Genomic DNA, 20,998 nt, shown 5'->3' with positions numbered 1-20,998 from the left:
CCCTCATTACCCACAATAACTTTAACACTCATCCTGGCCTCACCACGTCTCCCTCCATCCTGTCCCCATCAACCCGGCCCCACGTCGCGCCCTTTTCCCGCCCGCCTCACAGCGCCTCTCACTCACTCACTCTCTCAGCCCCCCAACCCCCCGCCTCCCGCCGAAGCGCCAAAGCGCCCGCCAACTCTCAGCCCCGCCCACCCCTCTCCACCATTGGCTGATCCTCAGAACATCCCGCCTTCCTTTTGATCGACAGCCTCTAAGCCAACCAGCGGAGGCACCGAGCCGGCCACGCCCTTCCCCCCCCTCAGAGGAGCGGGCGGGGCCGGGCGGTGACGCGCAGGGAGAGGGTAGCAACAGTTGCCTCGAGACCCGGCGCGAGGCGCCATAGTGACCGTAGCCCTGGAGACTGTTCCTTGCCAACGGGAGCGGCGCGCAGCCCCGGCGACCGGAGCGCAGCGCGACCCGCTGAACCCGGCGGGGAGGGCAGGTGAGAGGAGCCGGTCGGATCTCAGAGCCGTTTGGAGTTTTTTTTTTAAACTCTCGGGGAGAGGCGGCGGAACGGGACGGGACGGGACGGGCTGTGGGGCGTCCCGCTGCTGAGGGGACGCGGAGCGGGACGGCTGAGCGGGGCGAGGCCTCGGCCGGGCGCTGTGAGGTGAGGGCGCAGCTTGAGCCGCCCGCCGGGCCCCGCTGCCCTCAGGGAAAGTTCCGGGGCGGAGTGGGGGTTTGGGGTTTGAGGGGGGGTGGTTGTGCGGTGTTCCGGAGGTGACAACTTTTCTCCGCTTGGTTTTGGGAGTTACTGATGGATTTGTTGGTTTGGTTTTTAGTTTATCGGGTTCTTTGGTTATAAGGTCGTGTTGTAAGCGTTAGAGCTCCGTGAAACGGAGCAAACGTCCCGGAACCGAAGGAGTTTTTTTGTAGGAATCTAGCGAACGTGAGGAGAAACGGAACGCTGTGAGGGTGAGGTGGAAACCCGGGCGGGGAGGGAGCAGCGCCGGACCCGGCTGAGCCGCTCCTCCCGCCCTGCCGGCAGCGCCCGGCTCGTCCCGCCGTGTGAATAAAGCACGTTGTGCCATCGGAGCCGCTTCCCCCCCCCGAGCGGGGCTGTGTGTCTGTGCGCCTGTTTCCAGCGTGAGTTCCTGGTTGGGATTCGATCTTTCTTTGACTTAGGGATGAAAGTGATTGTTTTCTTGGGTTTGTTTTTGGAGGAAGCAAACCATACTTATGGAAGCGGGGAAAAATGCTTTTTTTGTTCCTTAAAGTGGCCACGCGCAGCTTCAGAGCCATTGGTTGGCCAAGGTTTTCTCCTTTGCTCCAACCCAAACTTTTTGACTCTCAGCTACAAACCCGTGGAGAACGCACAGCCATTGCTGACATGGGGCGGGGGAAGAAAGAAAACAGAAATCAATCAAAATGTAAAGCTGGCTCGCTCTGCTGTGAGGCTCGTTCTATGAGCGAGAGGCAAATGCTTTACTATGAGAGTGGTGAGGTGCTGGAACAGCTGCCCGGAGAGGCTGTGATGCCCCGTCCATCCCTGGAGGTGTTCAGGGCTAGGTTGGATGGGGCCCTGGGCAGCCTGGGGCTGGTATTAAATGAGAAGATTGGTGGCCCTGTATGCAGCAGGGGGGTTGGAGATTTGTAATCCTTCCAACCCGGGCCATTCTGTGATCCTGCTCTATTTTACTTCCTGCAACGGTTTGCTTGAGTTCAAGATGAACCCATCTCCTCGTAGGACTGAGCTGTGGTGTCAGATGCTGACATCAGTGCTGGGACAGGGGGCTTCCACGGTGGCTTTGCTGTTTCATTTTGAAAATCATATTTTAAAAAAAGGAAAAAAAAAGCTGTCATCTTAGCACTCGATATTGCTGTCCCAAAGGGTGTGATGTTAGTTTGAATCTTGCTGGGCACCTTACATTTTGCCTTGAGGTGCATGGGGTTGTGCATGTGCTCTGCTTCTTGTTTTAAGCCTTGAGAGTTCGGGTTCTCAAAGCTGTTCCTGTACAGCAGGGCTTGGGAATGCCAGTCTTTCCAGAAGGAACTTGGGATCCTTGTGTAAGTACAGGATTTTGGCCTGAAGGGCAAAAACACATGCAAAAGTGAGGGTTGACAGCTGGAATTTCTTTGTCCCTACTTGCCTTCTGCATAATGGGAAAAATACCAGTGAATGCAAGGGGGATGATAAGGAGCATCCAGTGCTACAGAGGAACGCCAGGTCTGTCAAACTTCCCAGTGGTTCCCATGGGCAGTCCCTGCTTTGCATTTCCTGCTGTGTCATTTACATCTCATGAATTCTTCCTTGTGGCACCATGTCCCTGTCCTGCAGCCCTGTTTGCTGTGGAAAAGCCCAAGAGCACAAAATCCTTGAGGCTGGGCAGCAGTAGGGACACAGACTGCTGGAGGGGAGGAAACAAACAGCCCAGGGCAGCAAATCCATCCTCACCCTGCAGTCTGCCCTCTCTAAGGACGTTTTGTATGTTTGTCACACAGGTTTACAAGGCTGGCGTGCAGGTCAAGGTGCAGCCTCACAGAGTGACCTGGGTCAGTGCAGCAAGGTGGGAGGGAAGGGACTCCCATGCTAAGACTTGAACTGAGTGAGGTCTGGAGAGTCAGCATTAATTTGTGTTTTAGGTAGATATCTGTGTGCGTGTGTACTTGCAGGATGGGACAGCAGAAATACACTTCTTGTATCCTTTTGCTTGTGTGAGTGTGAAATGTAATTTAAAGGTGTAGTTTATGAAGAGATGAGCAGCTATTGCCTCCAATGGCCCTGAAGATGCTGTGTGTCCTTGCTGTCTGCTGGGGTAAATTAGAATCATGGCACGGGTTGCATGGGAAGAGACCCTAAAGCACCCCTCATCCCCAACCCCTGCTGTGGCTGCTTGCCCCCCACCAGATCAGGCTGCCCAGGGCCCCATCCAACCTGGCCTTGGACGTCCCATTCCTGGAGGTGACCGGAGCTTCTCTGGACAGCCTCACTACCCTCATGATGAGGAATTTCTTCCTAATATCTTGTCTAAACATACTTTCTTGTGATTCAAAGCCATTATCTTGTCCTGTCACGGCACCCCCTGATAAAGAATTGCCGTAGCCCCTTTTAGGCCATAGAAGGCTGCAGTGAGGCCCCCCTGGAGCCTTCTCTTCTCCACCCTGAAGGCCCTCAGCCTGGCTCCACAGTAGAGATGCTGCAGCCTCTGAGCATCCTCCTGCACCCACCCCATCAGCTCCACATCCTTCTTGTGCTTCCTCAGTGGAGAGCATTCAGCATTTAGGTGCCACTAAAAGTCAGTGCTGCACTTGTTGCCATTCCTACACCTTTTGTGACAGAATGTCTTCAGAGCTGACATCAATTTAAAGCCTCAGTCAGCACAGCTTTTCCTGGCTCCATCAAAGTGAAATAGATGGCGCCAGTCATTGTCTTTAAATAGTCTCATACTTGTAACACCTCGGAGCATTGACAGCTGTTAAGTTGAATCAGAACACGGTTTTGCTTTTAATACAGGCCTATAAACAAAGCTGATTTAACGCATCTTAGCATATTTCCCCCGTTCTGTTTTAATGCTCTAAATCTATGTGCATCCTGCAGCGTGCGCAGTCACACAACAGGGAGGGCAGTGCTGATTCAACAGGCTTATCTTACAGCCGCCTGCTCAGCCCAAGTTTCTGTCGGAGGAGGCCAAGTTATATTTAAACCAGTTTCCCCCTTTCCCTCCCATGAAACAAATGCCAGCGCTGCTACCGCCAGACACCGGGCAGCTGCAGCCTGAGCTGTGGGCCCGAGCACCGTGCGTGCAGCCCGAGGTGTGGGGTTGTGTTTCTCCTGTTTGAAACGCACACGGGCTTTCATTCTGTGATCCCTGCTCTGAGAGGAGGTGGTTTGTTTTGTTTGTGCTGGCAGTGCTTTATTCCTGTGTTCAAACATTCACAAATCCACCTTATTGTCTAAGAATGTGCTGGCTTGCTTGTGGTGGGCTGTCTCTGTCTAAGTAATGTGTGAACTAATTATGCCATAAATATATAAATAGATGAAAATGTATTCAGCACAAGCCATGTACCTCTTAATACGCTGAGCAAAGAGGAGTCCTTCTGTAAGGGTACTACCTACAAACAATCACTTTCCATAGCACGGGTAGCATGGAGATACGTCAGTGCGCATCGTTAGGCAAACTGTTTCCAAATACAAAGAAGAAAACAACCAGCACCTTCAGCTTTGGGCCATGTATTTATGAACGATAGCCGTGTTTGTGATGCAACGTGCATCATTCAGCTGACTTGTTAAAACAGCCTTTGGTGCAGACGTGTAACTTCATGTCAATGACTGAAAGTCTGCCTCACCCAATGAGATCCAGCCTGCTTATCAGACCAGGTGTGAGCAGCATCCATCCAGCACTGCACTTACAGGGAGAATTCTGAAGCACATGAGAAGCAAAGCCTCTTCCCAAAGAAAGCTCTATGAACTGTTTTGGTTTTATTAGTCTGATGTTACACAGGACTTAAGAGCTGTAGTAAGTGCCAGATGAAGGCATTTGAAAAGCAGTTCAAAGGCAATTGTTGAGTGTGCTTTTCCTCTAAGTGAGATTTCTATTAGAAAATTAAGAATTTCTTTTTCAGAGTTTAACAAACGCCAAAGAAGTCTCAGTGCAGTACAAATGTGTCCTAGTGGCAAAGCTGTGAAAGCAATTGGCAACTGCCAATTTATTGCAGTTGCTTTCAAAGAAACAGTGGTCACAGGATGCTGTGCCAGTGATGACTGTACAAAGCAAATACAAAATAGAGTCAGCTTCTTTGTGTTCGTGTCACAAATCAATGCTCTGCTGGAGGAAGCCCTCAACAAGAAGGAAAGTTGCACTGACTGGACCTGCGCCCTGTGCTGATGCTCCGCTTTGTCCACCAGTGTGTGTTGTAACAGTCCAGGCTGCACAGATGGCTTCGTCTCTGAGGTGGTTCTTCTCTGGCTTCGCATGCAGGACAAATGACAGCACGTGGCTGTGCGCGCTGGGAAGCCTGGTGTTTGCCTGTGCTCTGCGGCTCAGCAACTTCTCATCCTATCTTTGCGGTGTTTAGACTTTCCAAAGCTTCTAGTCATCACAAAGAAAATACTGGTTGGCAGGAATGCCTGGAGGGGAGGATGTCTGAATTCTTCACCCCTTTTAGGGAGGACTCCTGAGTAGTCAAAACCTGAATCACAGTGAGTGCAGCAGGCACGGGTGCTGCTGTGCGTGCTGCCAACCCTGAGGTGCATCCAGCAGTGGCTCTGTGTGGGCTCAGCTCTCCTGCTTGGGGGCAGTTCTGCTGAAGGAACATAAGGGGTAGGAGAGAAAAAGGAAAAACAAGTGCAAGTGGAGTGCTTACAAGCAAACAGCCTTCTAGCTGCCAGCTGGTTAGTTGTTTTTAGACTATTCTAGCCTAAGATCCCATTGCCACCACGACAACCCTGCAACAATTCTGGATAATTTCTAGCTCACCACATAACGCTGGTCAAACGTGCAACTTGTTTGGGGGAATGTGTTAGTTATCTGACTTCTTGTAATCCGTACTGAGTGTGGGATGCTGGCAGTTCAGCAGGCTTTAGAAGCAGCCTTCTGCTGAAGGTAGCATCCTTCATGTGCTGGGAAGGGCAGCGTTTTAGTAACACTCTGTAAGTGCTGTAACCTCAGTGCTCCCTGCATGGGTATATTTCTTTTTCTTCCCCCCATCCCAAGCTGTCTTGGAAGGCACAGTCAGAAACCAATCTGAAATCCTTCTCTGGGATGTGATACATGGGGGTAGATGTGAGTGCATACGGACTGGTTCTACTTTATAGGCAGTCTGTGCATTTAAATAAAATATTTTATTTAAATACACACCCTCTTCCTCCTGAAGAAGATGAAATGTGGATCTTCTCAAATATTCATTACTTTAAATGACCAATTGTGGGAGGAAATATTTCTTTAACAGGTACAGATCATGAGAGAAATAATGGCTTCTGGTCACCAAGCTGATCTTCACAGCTTCTCTCTTCCCAGCAGGTATTCATTCTCTACAACATGAGCTCTTCTCACCTGATGAGAGAAGCAGCCCCTGACCTGAGCTGGGTGCTGTAAAGCAGCACTGCTCCTGCTCATGGTCTGGCCTTGAGGTCTGGTGCTGCAGATGTTAGATGCTGTAGAAACACCTCCTACAATAGTTTATGCCCTGACCAGAAGATGTCTACCAGATGGGAGCCTCAGCAGGCAGTTAGAGGTCCAGGACTTCTGTTTGCTGTGCTGATAAGTTTACATATTTACATTTCAGAGCGTTGTCTTGTGTGCTGTGACCATTAGATAATGACTGCTTCAAATTATACTGGAGCACCAAAAATGCTTTTTGATATCTGGTTGGACGTTTTCGTTCTTCCCCATCTAGACACTGGTTAGAATGCTTTTTAAAACAAAACAAAACATACTCAACACTGCTGTAGCATTTAATAAATTGTGTGCTCCTAAAGGTTGGCTTGGGCTCTGAAATTTTGTGTCAGTCCCGTATTTAACCTGGCTTGAGGTAGATGGAACTGAGTAGCAGTAACTTCTTTCAGACTTATTCTCCACAGTCAGTTAAAAACCATTCATGTTTGAGCTGTTACAATCTGAGAACACGTTACCCAAGCTCTGTGCAGAGGTACAGCAGGGCTGGTGTCTGCCCCAAGGAGTTTCCATTGGAAGGCAGAGCCAGGATTGCCTTCTGACCAGGATGGGGGTTAATGATTTCCTGCTGGCAGCACACTTTGCCGTCCCAGCAACCTCCCTGCAGTCCCTGTCCAAGACATTCCAGTGCTGTGCCTCATCCACTGCCTGCTGCGTAATCCTCGGGATTGTTGGGGGAACGGCTGTAGCCACAGCCTTTGGTTACCAGGGAAAAGCTTGATGTGTCTTCAAGGGCCTCCAGAACGTGAACATCTTTGGGCTGGCTCAGCTACAGAGCCCTGCTGGATGGAGATCAGCATCCCTGAGAGCAGACCTCTCCTTACCTTCAGGGAGGAATGAGCTGTTGTGTTACAGTCACAGACTCTGTTATTGGTGCTTAATATATAAACTGCAAATCCACGTTTTGGAGGTGATTTGTAGGAGACAGGGTTCTGGTTCGTTGTGGCCCACAAGGTCAGAGGATGCTTGTTGGTGGCCAGGCATTGCCCTTTTTTTTTGGTGCCACGTTCTCATGGCTGATTGCAGCAAAGCAGGGACGTCTTTCATACACAAGCTGTGGACCAGGCTCATTTCTGCATTGGCTTCATGGATGCAATCACCTGTGAAATCTAATGCGGCGTATTGCAATGTAATGCAATATGCTCAGGAGTTCTTAAGTCCCCTGCTGTTGCTCTGTAGGGAAACATGTTTTGTCTTTAGCTCCATAGGTAGCATGCCTTCATAGCTCATTAGTAAAAAGTTGTAATCATCACTACTTTAATGAGGACTGAAAGGAGAGATTTTAGTATCAAAACAGCCGAGGATGTCTGTCAACAGAATGTATGTGTTAATTCAGACCCGGGGCTGTATCTGTAGCTCTCTGAGGAGATGTATGCATATGTTTGTATCCATATTTATATATATATGTTGTGATGCAGTGTGGTTGCAGAGTACAGCACACCAAAGGATGCTGCCTCCACATTTGTCCCCACACTCAGTCCTTGCTGGGTCTCCCGGGGAGCTGTGCCACCTCGAGCTCCCCTGCAGGACCATGGCACAAAGCACAGCTTCGTCTCTGATCTACAGCTCCCATCTTCTGCTCCAGGCTCTGCATCTAGCAGTACTTCTGAGCCTGTTTGGGAAACCTTGCTTTGATTGCTCTGTGCTTTCATTTCCACTTTTCAGAAGGGAAAAACTCAACACTTGTCTTTTTCTGGCTGGTAAAGATGCTGAAAGGATGCTCAGAGACGTGTTCTGGGCACGAGGACCTGGAGGACTGGACGGGGCTTAGAAATTCTTTACTCTGAGAGATGCTTGTGGGGGAAAAGAGTGATTGGACAGGGTTTTGCTGAAGTGCCTCAAGCATAGTGATTCTTCAGCCTGCTTTACAATCCAGCTGAACACAAGTTGTCAAAAAGTGAACATTTCAACAGTAACATTCAGTAGCTCAAACTACAGGAGAGGTAGAACCGTTGTTCCGTGTCGATTTGTTTGCAGCATCTGATGAGCAACACCAAATAGTTTCAGTGACACTCCCTCTGATTGCACATTTAAAGAGACTATTTATGCTGTGGATTGAATTTTTCCAGCTGTATTCTAACCTCTTGTCCTTAACACTCGAGTCCTATTCTTAAGTGCCACAAAATTACTGAATTAATACATCATGCATTGCATTTCTTATTCATGTTCCCTGAAGAATTACTTAATACTTTGGTGAAGAGTCTCCTGTTATTCTATTATTAAGGAATTTTTGTCATGGCTTTCCTTTTGGCAGCTATTTGGTTGAACTTGCATCGTTACACACTGTGAATGCATCTTCTGATCCCTCACTGCTTTCTTTATATATGAGGACTGAATTACACAGCCTGAACATTATGCAATGCTTTTGTTGGAGACAAGGGAATTGGGTATGGATATATATTTACTTTACACTTCTGGCTTATTGCCATCCTGGATTAATAGTGAACTGAAAGTTGGGAAGAAATGACAGCTGGTGGCCTCTGTGAAATTTTTATACCTTTTCCTTTTTTATGAAAAAGGTATTTATAAAAAAGGGTTTATGGAAGTTAGTAGCTTGTACCAGAAAGTTGAGATAAGGCTTGAACCTGCTATCTCTTCTCTGGGAGCGTCCGTCTCCCCCAAATCAGCAGTAGCACGTGCTGATGAATGGAAAATGCAGGATCACTTACAGGAGGTATGCAATAATGGGGTCCCATAACAGCTTAGCGGGGCAGGATTTTCATTCTGCAGTCTGCCCTGCCCTCCAGCCCCCAGCAGTCTTACTCAGCTGGGCACAGGGAGTTGGCTCTGCAATTCCTTTGGGACAAAGTGTGCTGAAAACCTGCTTTGGAAGGTAAAGCAATCTCTGTACTGATGCCATTTCATGGGTTTATATCAACAGTGAGTGTTTTATCACTGCAGAAGCACAAACAAAACTCTTGCTGGGACGCACGTGTGCACGCTTGCAGGAGATCAAGGCTGCAAACATGATTTGGTTTTTTGTTCTCTGCAAGGGGATACAAGCATCGCTGCTGTAGCTTTAAGAAAGATGCAGTGTTTTTTGGTGAAAATAATACAAACTGCTTGCAGTGTTCTTTGAGTCTGTTTTTTGAATTGTCTCTCTGAACATCATGTGAAATGAGAAAAACTGAGCATTCTCTTTTGGAAGATTGAACCTGGAAATTCAGGCTGAACAAAATCTACTTTTTGCCTTTGAAATTGGCAGATGGGATCACACAACAAATCACTTGCTGGTGTTTATTTTGACTGAAGTCTGATGTCAAGTAGCATCCCAAGCAAATATTTAAGAATAAAATACCATATTGCTGACTTACAACTCTGTTGCTGTTAGTTTAAACTAACTATGGTTATAAAATCCCTCGTATTGGCATGGGTTCTGTAACAGAACAGTCACTGTTTGTATATAGTATTTCAAGCCCGTTGTGTTTTCTGCTATTACGTTAATGGAAAGCATGTTTTGACATCTTCCCCTTAGCTCATTGACTAAGCTGCCTAGATTTGGAATTCCATCTGGCTTCAGTGAGGGAATTCTTCCCTCTATTCCCCACCCGAATCCCAGTACACAACTGAGCCAGAAAAGGTTAACTGCTTTTTAAGGCAACAAATCATTCTGCTTTTACGACTGGCTTGGTGGTGCAAGGGCCCTTGCTGGCTACCTGCTGCACTGAGGCTCTGGAGGTATTGCAAGCTTTTTTAAAGCCCTTCAACTTGTTTGAAGCACGTTTGTCTTGTAAATACCTTCAGATCATGGCCCGTGAGAGACCTATGAGTCAGGGAGTACAAAAGGGTCAAGTATGGATGCTGTAGAAACCCCAGCCTGATACTCTGAGTAACAGAATGAACAGTGTTTCACTTGACAGTGCCAAAGCCCATCTGTAATTAATGCTTCCCAACCTGTCCTCTCCCCTCCCACCTCTTTTTTTTCTCTTCTTTGTTTTTGATGAATGCTGCAAATAGGAAGACTATGGTGAGATCAGTGTTAGCACGTATTTTCTGATTTTCTTTTTAAAGAGTGGTTTATGGAATTCAGTTAATGAAGGGAAAATCGATGGAGAGCTGAAATGGGTCAATAGCCAAACAATCCCTAATTTGGAGAGGGAAAAAAAAAAAGGACACTGCTCAATACTACTGAAAGCTGTGAGTGCTGACTGCCTCCTCTGATGCCTTTTAAGCTGCACAGCTCAGACAGGAGAATGAGGTTGAGGTGATTTAATCAAGCCACCTGTGCAATCTTTCCTATTGAAAAACTCCACTGAAAGCTTAATAGCCCCCACAGAGGAGCAGGATCTTGGCTCTTAATGCTTCAGCCCAGCTCCCTCTTCTTCACTTAATGACAAACCTTCATTGTTCTTTTCAGCAGAATACAGGAAAAGTTGCTGAAGACTCAATGGAATTCACTATTTTTTAGCTACGTGCTTTTTGCAAAAAAAAAAAAAAGGCTGGATGTGTTACTGGGCAGCTCTGGAGCACTTCAATCTGCAGGACTGAACTTGGGCTTCTGCACCCTTTGTCTTCCAGGCAACATCCCTGCACCCTCTTGATTGCTCCAGGCACAAAGCAGCTGCTTCTGCTTTATCCAGCTCTGATACAGAAGTCTCTTAAGTCAGTAGTGGTGTCTGTGAGGGAGGTTGGCCTTGCTTGGAACAATAACAAGTTTTGTTGATCCTTGAACTGTTAACTGGGCTCTGTGTAACTTAGGAAACGTCCGGCCAGCCCAGGCAGCTCCGCATTCCTTCAGGACCAGCAGAAGAGCCCCACTTTCTCTCCCGGTGGCAATCGCATTCGGCTTGAAGAACTGAGATCTGTATAGCTTGCTGACAGGGGACAGAGGGCGTGCGGGCAAGGGCTCAGGTGGGCACAGGCAAGGGCTGCTGCCTGGGGTTGGTGACGGTGGCACAGCACAGACCCTCAGGCCCAGCTGAGCGTCTCTCCCTGTGGAACAGAGCCTCAACAAGATGTTGCCATTTGAAACATGGACGAGAATAAGAAGGTGTCCCAGCTGCGGTGCTTATGGTCAGTAACTTCCGTTTGTCAGCTCAATCCAGCACCACCTGCAGTCTCCCAGGAGAAGGCGGTGATGTTTGGGGTATTGCTTCTCACTCTGCCTCTCGAGCTCCTTCTTCAAATGCTGCACTGTGTACAATATGCTGCACTGTGAGATGCTGTTGGTGTTTTTAACTCCTAGAAAACATTTTTCTTTGCTAATGTCACTGCACCTTTTTTGCTGGTGTTTGCTGTGCTGATTATTTGGCCTTGGGAGGGTTGTTACTCTCTTCTCGGCTGCTGACAGCTCTCCTTTTCAGAGCAGATGGATTTGTTTCTTCACCTCTGTATAATTTAGATACTATTGACAGTTTAAGGAATACTATTTTGCAGAGTAATTGTCCTTGCATTAGGCTGCAAATGAATAAACTTCCATATTTCCATCTGCAAATTACGAAGCCGTTGCATGAAGTTTACTATTAAAAAGCTGTAGGATCTGCGATTTAGTTTTCATTTAACCAGTTCATTTTGTGGAAGAAAATTTGTATCACATCTGGCAGTCCTTTCAGTAGGTGTGTTTCAGAAATGAAATGATGGCTGATTCTGGCTTCAAATGTGCTATGACATTAGGTTACTTTCTTTAAATAAGGGAAAAAAAAAAAGCAATTATTGCTTCTCTTAATTCTGAAATAAGGCAAAGCCATGTATATAGAAATTTGTTTTAATATTTGAAAGGTTTTATCATCCTCAGCTGTAGGCCACTGTTGTTGCTTGCGAGTGCATCCCCAGCTCAGGAAACGTCTCATAATTTGAAAAACAAACATTTTCTGTCTGGCCTCTATTAAAGGAAAGAATTAACTTGAAAGCTTCAGTCAAAATAGTGACACAAATCAATAGGGTGCTCTCAGTTGTGGCAGCTGCTACTTTCTTTGTTTGGAACGAGGGAATTTGAAGTAGGACACCGGGAGTTACCCCTGTATCAATCCTGCCTTGGGGCGAGAGTGTAGGGGTGCTCACCTGACGACACCCCAGGGCTCAGCCTCGTGCACTGCTCACCAGCTCTACTTGTGCTGCAGTGAGGCCTTCGTGCCCCAGAGGAGGATCACAGAGCAGCTCTGCTCCACGCGTGGCTTCCTTTCACAGCCTGGTGGTGCATGGATGTGTCAGCTCTGTGTCAGCTCTGTGCCGGCTCTGCACCATCCCGTGAGGCTCCGCTCCAGCAGTGCCCAGTCCCTAAGCAGTGGCATTCCTTGCATTCCTTCCTGTTTGTATCTCAGCTACACAACATCTAATTACGCTGCTACACAACAGCCAGCCAGCAAATTAACATTATAATGGATCTTAAGGTTTAGTAATTACTCAGAAATGTCACTGGGCTCAGAGTGCTGTGCATCCAGCTCAGCAGCTGTGTGCAGTCAGCTCTGGCTTGCCTTGCCCTTGTCTTGCAGGTGAGAACTACTGGACATCCATTCTTCTTGAGATGTTGCTGTCACAGAATCACAGAATGGCCAGGGTTGAAAGGACCCCAAGGATCACGAATCTCCAACCCCCTGCCACATGCAGGGCCACCAACCTCCACATTTAATACTAGACCAGGTTGCCCAGGGCCCCATCCAACCTGGCCTCGAACACCTCTAGGATGGGGCATCCACAGCCTCTCTGGGCAGCTGTTCCAGCACCTCTCCACACCTTCCTTTGCTATAAGGGATCCTGGTTATTACCATGCAGGAGTTTCACCTAAGTTTTAAACTAAGCTCTTGAGCAGTTGGTGTATCAGCACTGATGTGTCGTAAGGAACAAGGCCTCAAAGGGAGGTGCAGGACCTTGGGCTGTCCTGTGTGCACCAAGGCTTCAAACATTGCAGTGAGAGGGCCTTACTGCACTGCTCAGGCTGGCCATACACTTGCAGTACTTTAAATATTTGTCATAGCTAGGGAGAAGACAGTGAAAGTAACACTTCTTTTGGTTCAGGACCAGTTCCACTGTTTTGTACTGCTGCATTTCTCCTGTGTGTGCACAGGAGGAGGCAGGGAGGAGCTGCTATGGTGATTGTGGATGGAGGCAGAAGCTGGTTTTTGTGCATGGACTTGGGAGATGTCCTAGGCAGGGATGAAAGAAACTTGTACAAAGAAGAACAGGAGTTTTTATCTCCCATTGCTTGGTTTTTACTAGCTCACTTATTAACATAGCATATTCCTACAATAAATCTGTTCAGTCACAGTTTACTGCTTTTCAAATATGAGCCACTTACATCTAAATTGCCGTGTAGCGTGGAAAGTGACTCCCATGGTACCGATGTCCTCCAGGAGCAGTTACCCTGTTTTGTTACATCAGTGCTTACTGTTTACTATGAAGTTATATGGTTGACTTGTAGGAATATGTTGCCAAATTTTTTTGCAGACCTGAAGTATCTTTGCAGCTTTACACACTTGGCAACTGCTGCTTTCTTTTGACCTGACTGGCAGTGTTACATCACTTCCTTGTGGGCACTAACCTGAACTTTGGACTCCTGGTGCGGGCAGCACAGAGCAGCATCTCCTCCCCAGACTGCCTGCATGTCCTTGCACAGCAAACTGAGCACTGAGCTCCCAAGGAGGGCACTTGGGGTAGATGGTTAATGCCAGGTGCTGGAAATCCTATGCATCCAAAGCAGCTGTGTTTGGGAGCATCCTGCAGGGCTGAGAAACCTGGGGGTGTTCAGCTCCTATGTGGCTTTGACCCCACTTCCAGCTGTGTCCAGTCGCATTTGCTTTGCGGAGAGAACAGCTTGGGAACTGAGGTTTGCTGCCTTTTTATCAAAAGGGGGAAGGAATGAAATAATAGTTAATACTTAATGCATATGAGCAGCACGGCTGCTCGGGTTGCCTAGCAGCCTGGAGCCAAGCAGCACAATGAAAAGGCCTCACTGGGTGAGCCTGCAGCCCCGTGGCTCTGTTTGCGGGTGGAATCTGACCCTCACAGCTTTGGGAGAGGGGGAGGAGATGATGGAATTTGCCACTAATGGATATTTTAGCTCTGGATCATCACTATCTGCTCCCCCCCCCCTCCCACCCTCATCTGGTTTTCCTTTTCAGTTTTTCAAGTGTAACTCAGAAAGCTTTAGCCAAAGGGAGGTGTTAAAAGTTTTGTGCGGTTTCTGGAGATGAAATGGGCAAAAATCTCTTAAAGCTGTTTTCCTTCTATTTGAGACTGTATCTCCAGCAGTCTGTAGAACATTACCATTTCATGGTCTCTTCAATATACTGCTCAGCACAGGCAGTAAATGCTATATAGACTGGAAATAGCTCCTGCCGTCACGCTTAACTCTCCTAGCATTGCTCTCGTTCTTGCAAGAAGAGGATGTGGGTTTCATTTTCTGGAAAGCAAAAAGTAGAAGGATTCTTAGGGAGGGTAAAGAAAAAAAGGAAGGAGAGGGTTCAGATGGTATTTGATTGTGAATACACTCGAGGTCAGAAATGCCCTAAAATAAGGGTGCGTTAAAAAGCACTAGGAGATAGAAATGAGGAAGGCTGAGTGTTCAAACAGTGGCTTACTGAAATTGGGTTCTTTGTGCTTTTTCAGTAGAAGTCAGAAAGCTGGAAGCTTCTTCCTGTATGGTACAGCTCTGTGGGAGTAACAGGACTCCAGCAACTGAGCTGCGAACCCCCACCAGCATCCTTGCTTGTGATAAGAGGTGTCAGCTCTCAGTGTTAATGCATTTTCCTCATCCCAGCGGTAACTTTTTAGCATATTAAAGGCAGGAATGAGGGCACTTAGCAGAAAGAAATGGAAAGAGAAAAGTCTTGGGCTTAATTTGCCCATCTTAATAAGGAGTAAGAACAGTGGCTCTTTCATGGCTGCAGGTCTTGCATCTGAGCTGATAGGTCTTGGGCTGATGCCAGCGAAGGCATTGCTCGGGCAGCTTTGGTAGAAGGATTCTTGGCATTGAGTGAGACCAGAACTATCAGGAGGCTGGGGGCAGAGCTGTTCCACTGAGCCAGGAGCATCTGTGGAAGCCCTTTCCTTGGCCAAATGTTGCAGTGGTAAAGCATCTTTTGACCATATTTCATTTTAAACTGTATTTCACACAGTGCTGAGGTCTACCATAAGTTAGGATAGCAGCAAGGAGTTTGAGGTTACTTTTTTGTGCAATGAGCACAAATGCTCCCACTTCACCTCAGATAGCTGCAAACTGTGTGCTTTTTATTCCTCATGTTCTGGCATTTCTTAGTTTTCAGTTGTCATTTTGAAGGTGCCAGGCTATGCTCAGCTCCTGGCTCTCACACAAGTCTTTCTTCTCACCACCAGAAATATTCCAAAATGTTCCCAGGGTTCCCGTTTGGAGGACAGGAGGCCTGTGAGATGGAGGTGCAAGCAATCAAGTGCTAGAAGGCCGGGTGCTTGGGAGACTGAAGTCAGCAGTAGTTTGAAAAGCAAATCTTTAAATAAAGAACAGAGCTGTTGAAACACCTCATGTACAACGTCCCCTATACTGTGACTTGTTGAGATCTAGTGGTTGAGTGATTTCAGATTTTCATGGCATCTGCCTTGGCGAGGTGAGTGCCGTAGTGCAGTGCTGTTGCGGTGCCCTGGAAGGCCGTGCCAGGAGCAGACAAGTGAACGTGCTCCAGAAGGAATGCTGAGAGCACCCTGCGCTTGGAAGCCACCAGCTGCAGTGATGAGCCTTGTTGGTAGGTGCTGTGAAGGTGAGCTGATGGGATGTCAGTGTCTAAGCTGAGATTTGAAGGTTAAAGGGATACGTTCTGCCCAAATTCTGCTCCTATTGAATTAGCAAGCTTGTGACAGCAGCGTATGGCCTTAGTGATGATTAGCAAGCACAGCAGAACTTTTATGTTTTGGATTGTACCGCTGTGCCCAGGACAATGGCCCGTTTCCACCAGCCCAATAGAAGCCAGCCTCTATTCTTCGCTTCCATAGAGGGAGAGCTCTCCCTTAAAATCCTGTGAGATTTTATAAATCTTTGCTTATGGTTCATTGCTTCAAAAAGAAGGGAAATAGTTAATTTACTTATTATTTAGTTAATTTATTTAATCAACTTCCCCTGTTCATGAATTTAGAAGAAAACATCTTGCTGGTGAGTTTTTCCTCTCCATCAAGCAGAGGACACCCAAAAAGCACACTGCTTCCTGAACACCGGTGTCCCACTTGCAGCCTGGGCTCCCCAGGTACCACAAGGAAAAGCAAACCTGCTCTAAAGGGACTGAAAACTCTGCTGGGAAATGTTCAGGTATCTACAAATAAGTGAAAAGAAGTTGGAGAAGGAGCTGTGGTTGGGGGTGGTGTCTGTGCAGTGCTGTGCAGGGCTTCACCGGGCAGGGAGCAGGAGTCATGGCGTGGTGACCGAGCGGTGATCACTCTCTTTAAAAGAACTTAATTTGAGAAAACAAATCAAAGAAAGGTTTTCAAAAAAGCTCCTTTTCCGTGCGTTTCCACTGCAGGGCTCTCAATCCATTTATTCTGTAATAACAATTTAAAAAAAAAAAAAAAGAAGAAAAGAAAAGAAATGAAAGAAAAACCCACAACACCCCACACCCTGCGGCCCCCCCGCTCAGTTACTATAGCAAAGACATTATTTGTCGATCCTCCCCGGGCTGCTGAAAATACCCGCTGACATATTTAGTGCGCTGGCGGCGCGCGCTGGGGCCGGTGGGGCTGGCACTGTTTGGTTTGGGAAGTGTTCCCTGCGTCGCACAGCAACGCGGCCCGGCCGCCGCTGCGGGCTCCGTCTCCTCTAGCAACCCGTGTTGCTCCCCAAACATCGCCCTGCCCGCTTCGTCACCCAACATCTGCCGACTGCTCCTCCCATGCAAGCCGTGCATCCCGTACTTTTGCTGCAGCCGTGCAGCCCCTTCGTTTTCTCCTGTTTTGTGGAGCTGAAGTGGGGCTGCAGCTCCCCCCGTAGCACCCAGAAGTGTTCTCAGGACTTGAGTGAAATCTAACCGTCTTGCTTCCCCCCTCGTAGGGTTTCACAAGGGCTCAAATCTCTCAGCTTGATCTACAGTGCAGCGCTCGGGGTGCTTTTAAAACCGAAGCTTTATGCTGCAGATGGGCAGAACAGAGCAGGACCGGTGCTATCTGAGCCCCTCTCGGGGCAGGCAGAGGCAGCTGGGGGCTGGGGAGGCTGTTGGGAAGCCACCCACTCAAATCTCCCGGCCAAAAGCACTGCCTGCTGGGATTCCTCAGTTGGATCAAGTTATAACTCAGTTATTCCTCATTTGGTAACAGACAGTGGTTTTTTTCTTTGTGGACATGATTGCTGCAAAGTACAAACTGCTAGGCCAGCATGCACTGAAGACTTTATCTTCTCCCTTTCAACTTGAACGCATTCTGTCCTATTCTTGTCCTCACCAAAAATACAGCCGTGCCATTCTCCAAGTGCACAGTACTCCAGTATGTATTCCTAAATGTTTTCTTTAGGGAATCTGAAGCAGCCTCCCCTTTTCTTAGCTTTTCCAAGAATTATGGTTTCAGACAGCTTGTGGCTTCAATCGGGGGTCATGTTTAGTCTGCAGAACACTTGTCAATAGCTGTATGGACAGTAAATGTCCATAGGACAAAGCCCAGCTCCTTCTCCCTCTTACTGCTAGCAGTGCACTGCTGTGGAACGCAGCTGTTTGTCCCTGAGCTGCAATAACATGCACAGAATGCTGCAGTGAATGAGCTGGCAGAAGCTGGGGGTTCAGGACCCCTCTGCCATAAGAGCCTGTGCCTCCCAAATGCACACGGCCAATGTGGGTTTTGAACATGCAGCATTTTACTGTATGTGCATGAGGAGAATTACTGACAAGCAAACCCCATCTCCCAAGAAGAGCTTGCCCCAGAGGCTCATTGGCAGCCTTGTGTCCTCCTTGCTCCATGTGAGGTTTCACCCTGGCACAGGGCACTGCCCAGAGGGTGAGATCTCTTTTCTGCAGGGCAGGAGCAGAGCTCAGCCCACTGCAGTGCTCTGCCCCAGTAACACCAGCCCCCAGCACAGCGTGTCAAAGCATCTTGTGCATGGATGGAGAGATGCTGCAGTCAGAGCTGGGTCAGGATGAAGTCTTGACTGCTTTTGTTTCCTCTCCTTGCCCAACTTCTTTCTGGCTTCTTAAACTACTTCCTTGTGCCATGTTTTTGTGCACCACATGGTGAAAGCTCTCCCCTAAATTCAGCTGCTTTAAAATCTGATTTGAAGTCGTCTCTTTTCTGAATGGCCACAGTTTATGTTTGTGGCTTGTTCTGCTTAACTTTGTTAAGCATCGTAACGCTCGAGAGTGGTGCTATGTAAATAAACAGCAATATTGGGCTGCGTTGGCAGTGGTCACTCCTGCTTACCAGATGGGCATGATGGGAACAGCTGCTGCTGCTCCATTTCTAAACAAAGTACTGCAGCACATCTCCTACTTCAGCCTTGATGTGTCAGAAGGGTGGCCAGCCTTGAGACCTTCTGAAGGATTCTGTAGGCTAAGCAAGTAAACAAAGGACATGTAGGTCCAGATTCACTTGGAGTTCATTTAAAATAAGGGATGTCTTCCATAGTTTTCTGCCACAGCTATAAAAGTGGATCCTACAGAAGCACATCCAATGAGACACATTGCAATATCCAGTCCTCAAAGGGACTAATGGACAGCACGAATGCATCCAGGTACTGAGAGCAGCCTGGGAGCAGCTGGGATGGGGTTATGGTCCAAAACAGCACTTTGAAGGTTTGTCCTAGAGAGCAGCCTTCACAATGTTGTGCCGGAGTATTGCCTGATAGGCTGCACTTCCCCTATTGAACTACAGCCCTGGGAAACCCTGCAGTGCACATATTAAAAATATGGGAAGATGATGAATTGGAGCCCAGAACTTGTGCTTGCTTTACCACGTGTTCACTGCACATGTTGCAGGTGGTACCCAAAAGGCCACGGTGTAGAGTTCAGTGTGTGACCTTTTTTTCCTCCTTCCAGATGTGAAAGTCTCCTGACTGCCCAGCAATCTCCAGAATTCTCTTGGGCAGCACTGTTTTCCATGGCTATAGCAAAACTTTTCTGAAGTCAAGATTTAGCTAGCTCATAGAAAAGATGCAAGGACTTTCATGCGCTTCTTGTCAGGGCTTTGCCAGTCTGATAACCTGGAGCTGTGGGACTTTTCCTTAAGAACAAGCATCTGGGGCTGTCACAGGTAAGGTTCTGGGGGGTGGAATGCAGCACAGCAGTGAATGGGATGGTGCTGGCCTCCCTGTTCCTACACACCAGAAGGGATGCGTTCAGGCCTGGGGGATTCCAATCTCACTTTTGACACCCAGAGAGTGTTAAAGTCATTGGGCTAAAACGAAAAAGGGACAGTCTTATGGATGGGGGGGGAACCACTGAGTTCTTCTGCAGGTGCTCAGGTCTGAGCTCTGAGCACACGAGATTTGTAATCAGGCTGTTCCCAGCAGCATTAACCCATCACAGCTCTGCTGCTCCATCTCAGCTGGCTCTTAAGGAAACTCCACTCGAGCAGCCAGCACTGAGATGTTCCCAGCTCTCTCCTGCCACTGAAAGTCACTTTTAAAGAAACAGCAAAGGTTACTGAGCTGCTGTTATGCAACAGTTATGTATATATGTCTGTATATATATGTGACATGACTGATTCCATGAAATCCAATTAAAGACTGTGTTTATATTTATATAACAGTATATTATTAACTACTGCTAATAAAAGCTGTTTCCAAATTTGTATTTTTCCATGAGGACCGTGTTTCTGAAAAAACAGCCATACTGCTGCTGCCCTCAAAACTCGTGTTTTGGATTTATCTGGGTTTCCAGGTAACTAGAGCTCTTAGACAAGCAGCGGTTGCTTCTGTTTTAAATTAATTTAACCTAATCAGTGGAAGGCTCTGGTGCCTTCTCTGTTCATATCATTTTGAAGCAATTTAATAAGCAGCCTTTCCAGAATCGGCTTATTATCAAGTTCCTTGTCATATTTGCCTTCCCTTTTCCATCCCCTCCACTTAGCACTGCTTATTAAAAGGCTAAAGGTTATGACACGCAGTTCAGGACACCCTTCAGATGAGGCTGCTCAAATACCAGCTCCTGTTTATCTGGAATACTCACTGTGTTACTCGAGGTGACGAGGGCACATTCGTGCTCAGAGCCAGGGATGCCCCAAGCTTTGCCCCGTTTTGCTGCTGAGTTTGGCAGGGCTCTCCCATCCTGTGGAACACAAATGGAAGAAGGAGAACATCATTGCTCGTGGCAATCTCACTGCCCTTCTCTGTGCAGCCCTAACTGCTCCTCTGAACGCTGAGCAGAAAGGATCTTCCACAGCTCCCAGAGCAGATGAAAGGGAGGAAGGAAATACTGTGGCTCTCCAAAGTGGAGCTGGTATACATTTTCTGGTTATATAATATTTTGGATAAGGAACGGCCTTCCTTTGGATATAATATCTGGAGGTCTTAGAGGGAACTTATGAAAAGAAGAGAGACCAACTTTTTACAGGGTCTGATAGCGGTAGGATGAGGGGAATGGCTTTAAAACAAAAAAAGGGGAGATTTAGGTTGGATGTGAGGAGGAAACTCTTCCATTGGAGGGTGGTGAGGACCTGGCACTGCTGCTGAGAGCCATGGGTGTCCCATCCCTGGAGGCCATGGATTGGGCCCTGGGCAGCCTGAGCTGGGAGGATTAACTGGCTCATGGCAGGGAGTGGGATTGGAGGGGAGGTGCTGGGGGTCCCTTCCAGCCCAAACGAGGGGTACTCAATACTAACAGCTGTGCTGGGAGCTTCACCCCTGAGTGTTTGCTGTAGTGCGTGAAGGAGCTGATAGCTTTAATCCCAACCATGGGCACAACCACCCCATGGTGATCTGTTTCGGTTGGTTTCACAGCCTTGGAACTCCACTTTCCTGAAGC

General features: G+C 47.8%; 1 protein-coding gene across 2 annotated transcripts in view; it reads left to right on the top strand.

Moving 5' to 3' along the window:
- The first annotated feature begins 358 nt into the window (after nucleotides 1-358).
- RFX2 (regulatory factor X2) overlaps nucleotides 359-20,998 on the top strand; it is a 55,023-nt gene continuing 34,383 nt past the window's right edge. The window contains exon 1 of one of the 2 annotated variants that reach the window (XM_052702659.1): nucleotides 359-490. Coding sequence is in view for 1 of the 2 variants with exons in the window: in XM_052702655.1 (XP_052558615.1) it covers nucleotides 11,117-11,174 (58 nt within the window). In the remaining variant the exon portion in view is untranslated. Of the gene's footprint in view, nucleotides 491-10,227; nucleotides 11,175-20,998 lie in introns of those variants that run through there. The other variant, XM_052702655.1, reaches the window with a different exon arrangement.

This window comes from Tympanuchus pallidicinctus, unplaced genomic scaffold (assembly GCF_026119805.1).
Source record: "Tympanuchus pallidicinctus isolate F22 unplaced genomic scaffold, pur_lepc_1.0 scaffold46, whole genome shotgun sequence".
Classification (NCBI taxonomy): Eukaryota; Metazoa; Chordata; class Aves; order Galliformes; family Phasianidae; genus Tympanuchus; species Tympanuchus pallidicinctus.
This window is presented reverse-complemented; position numbering and strand designations above follow the sequence as displayed.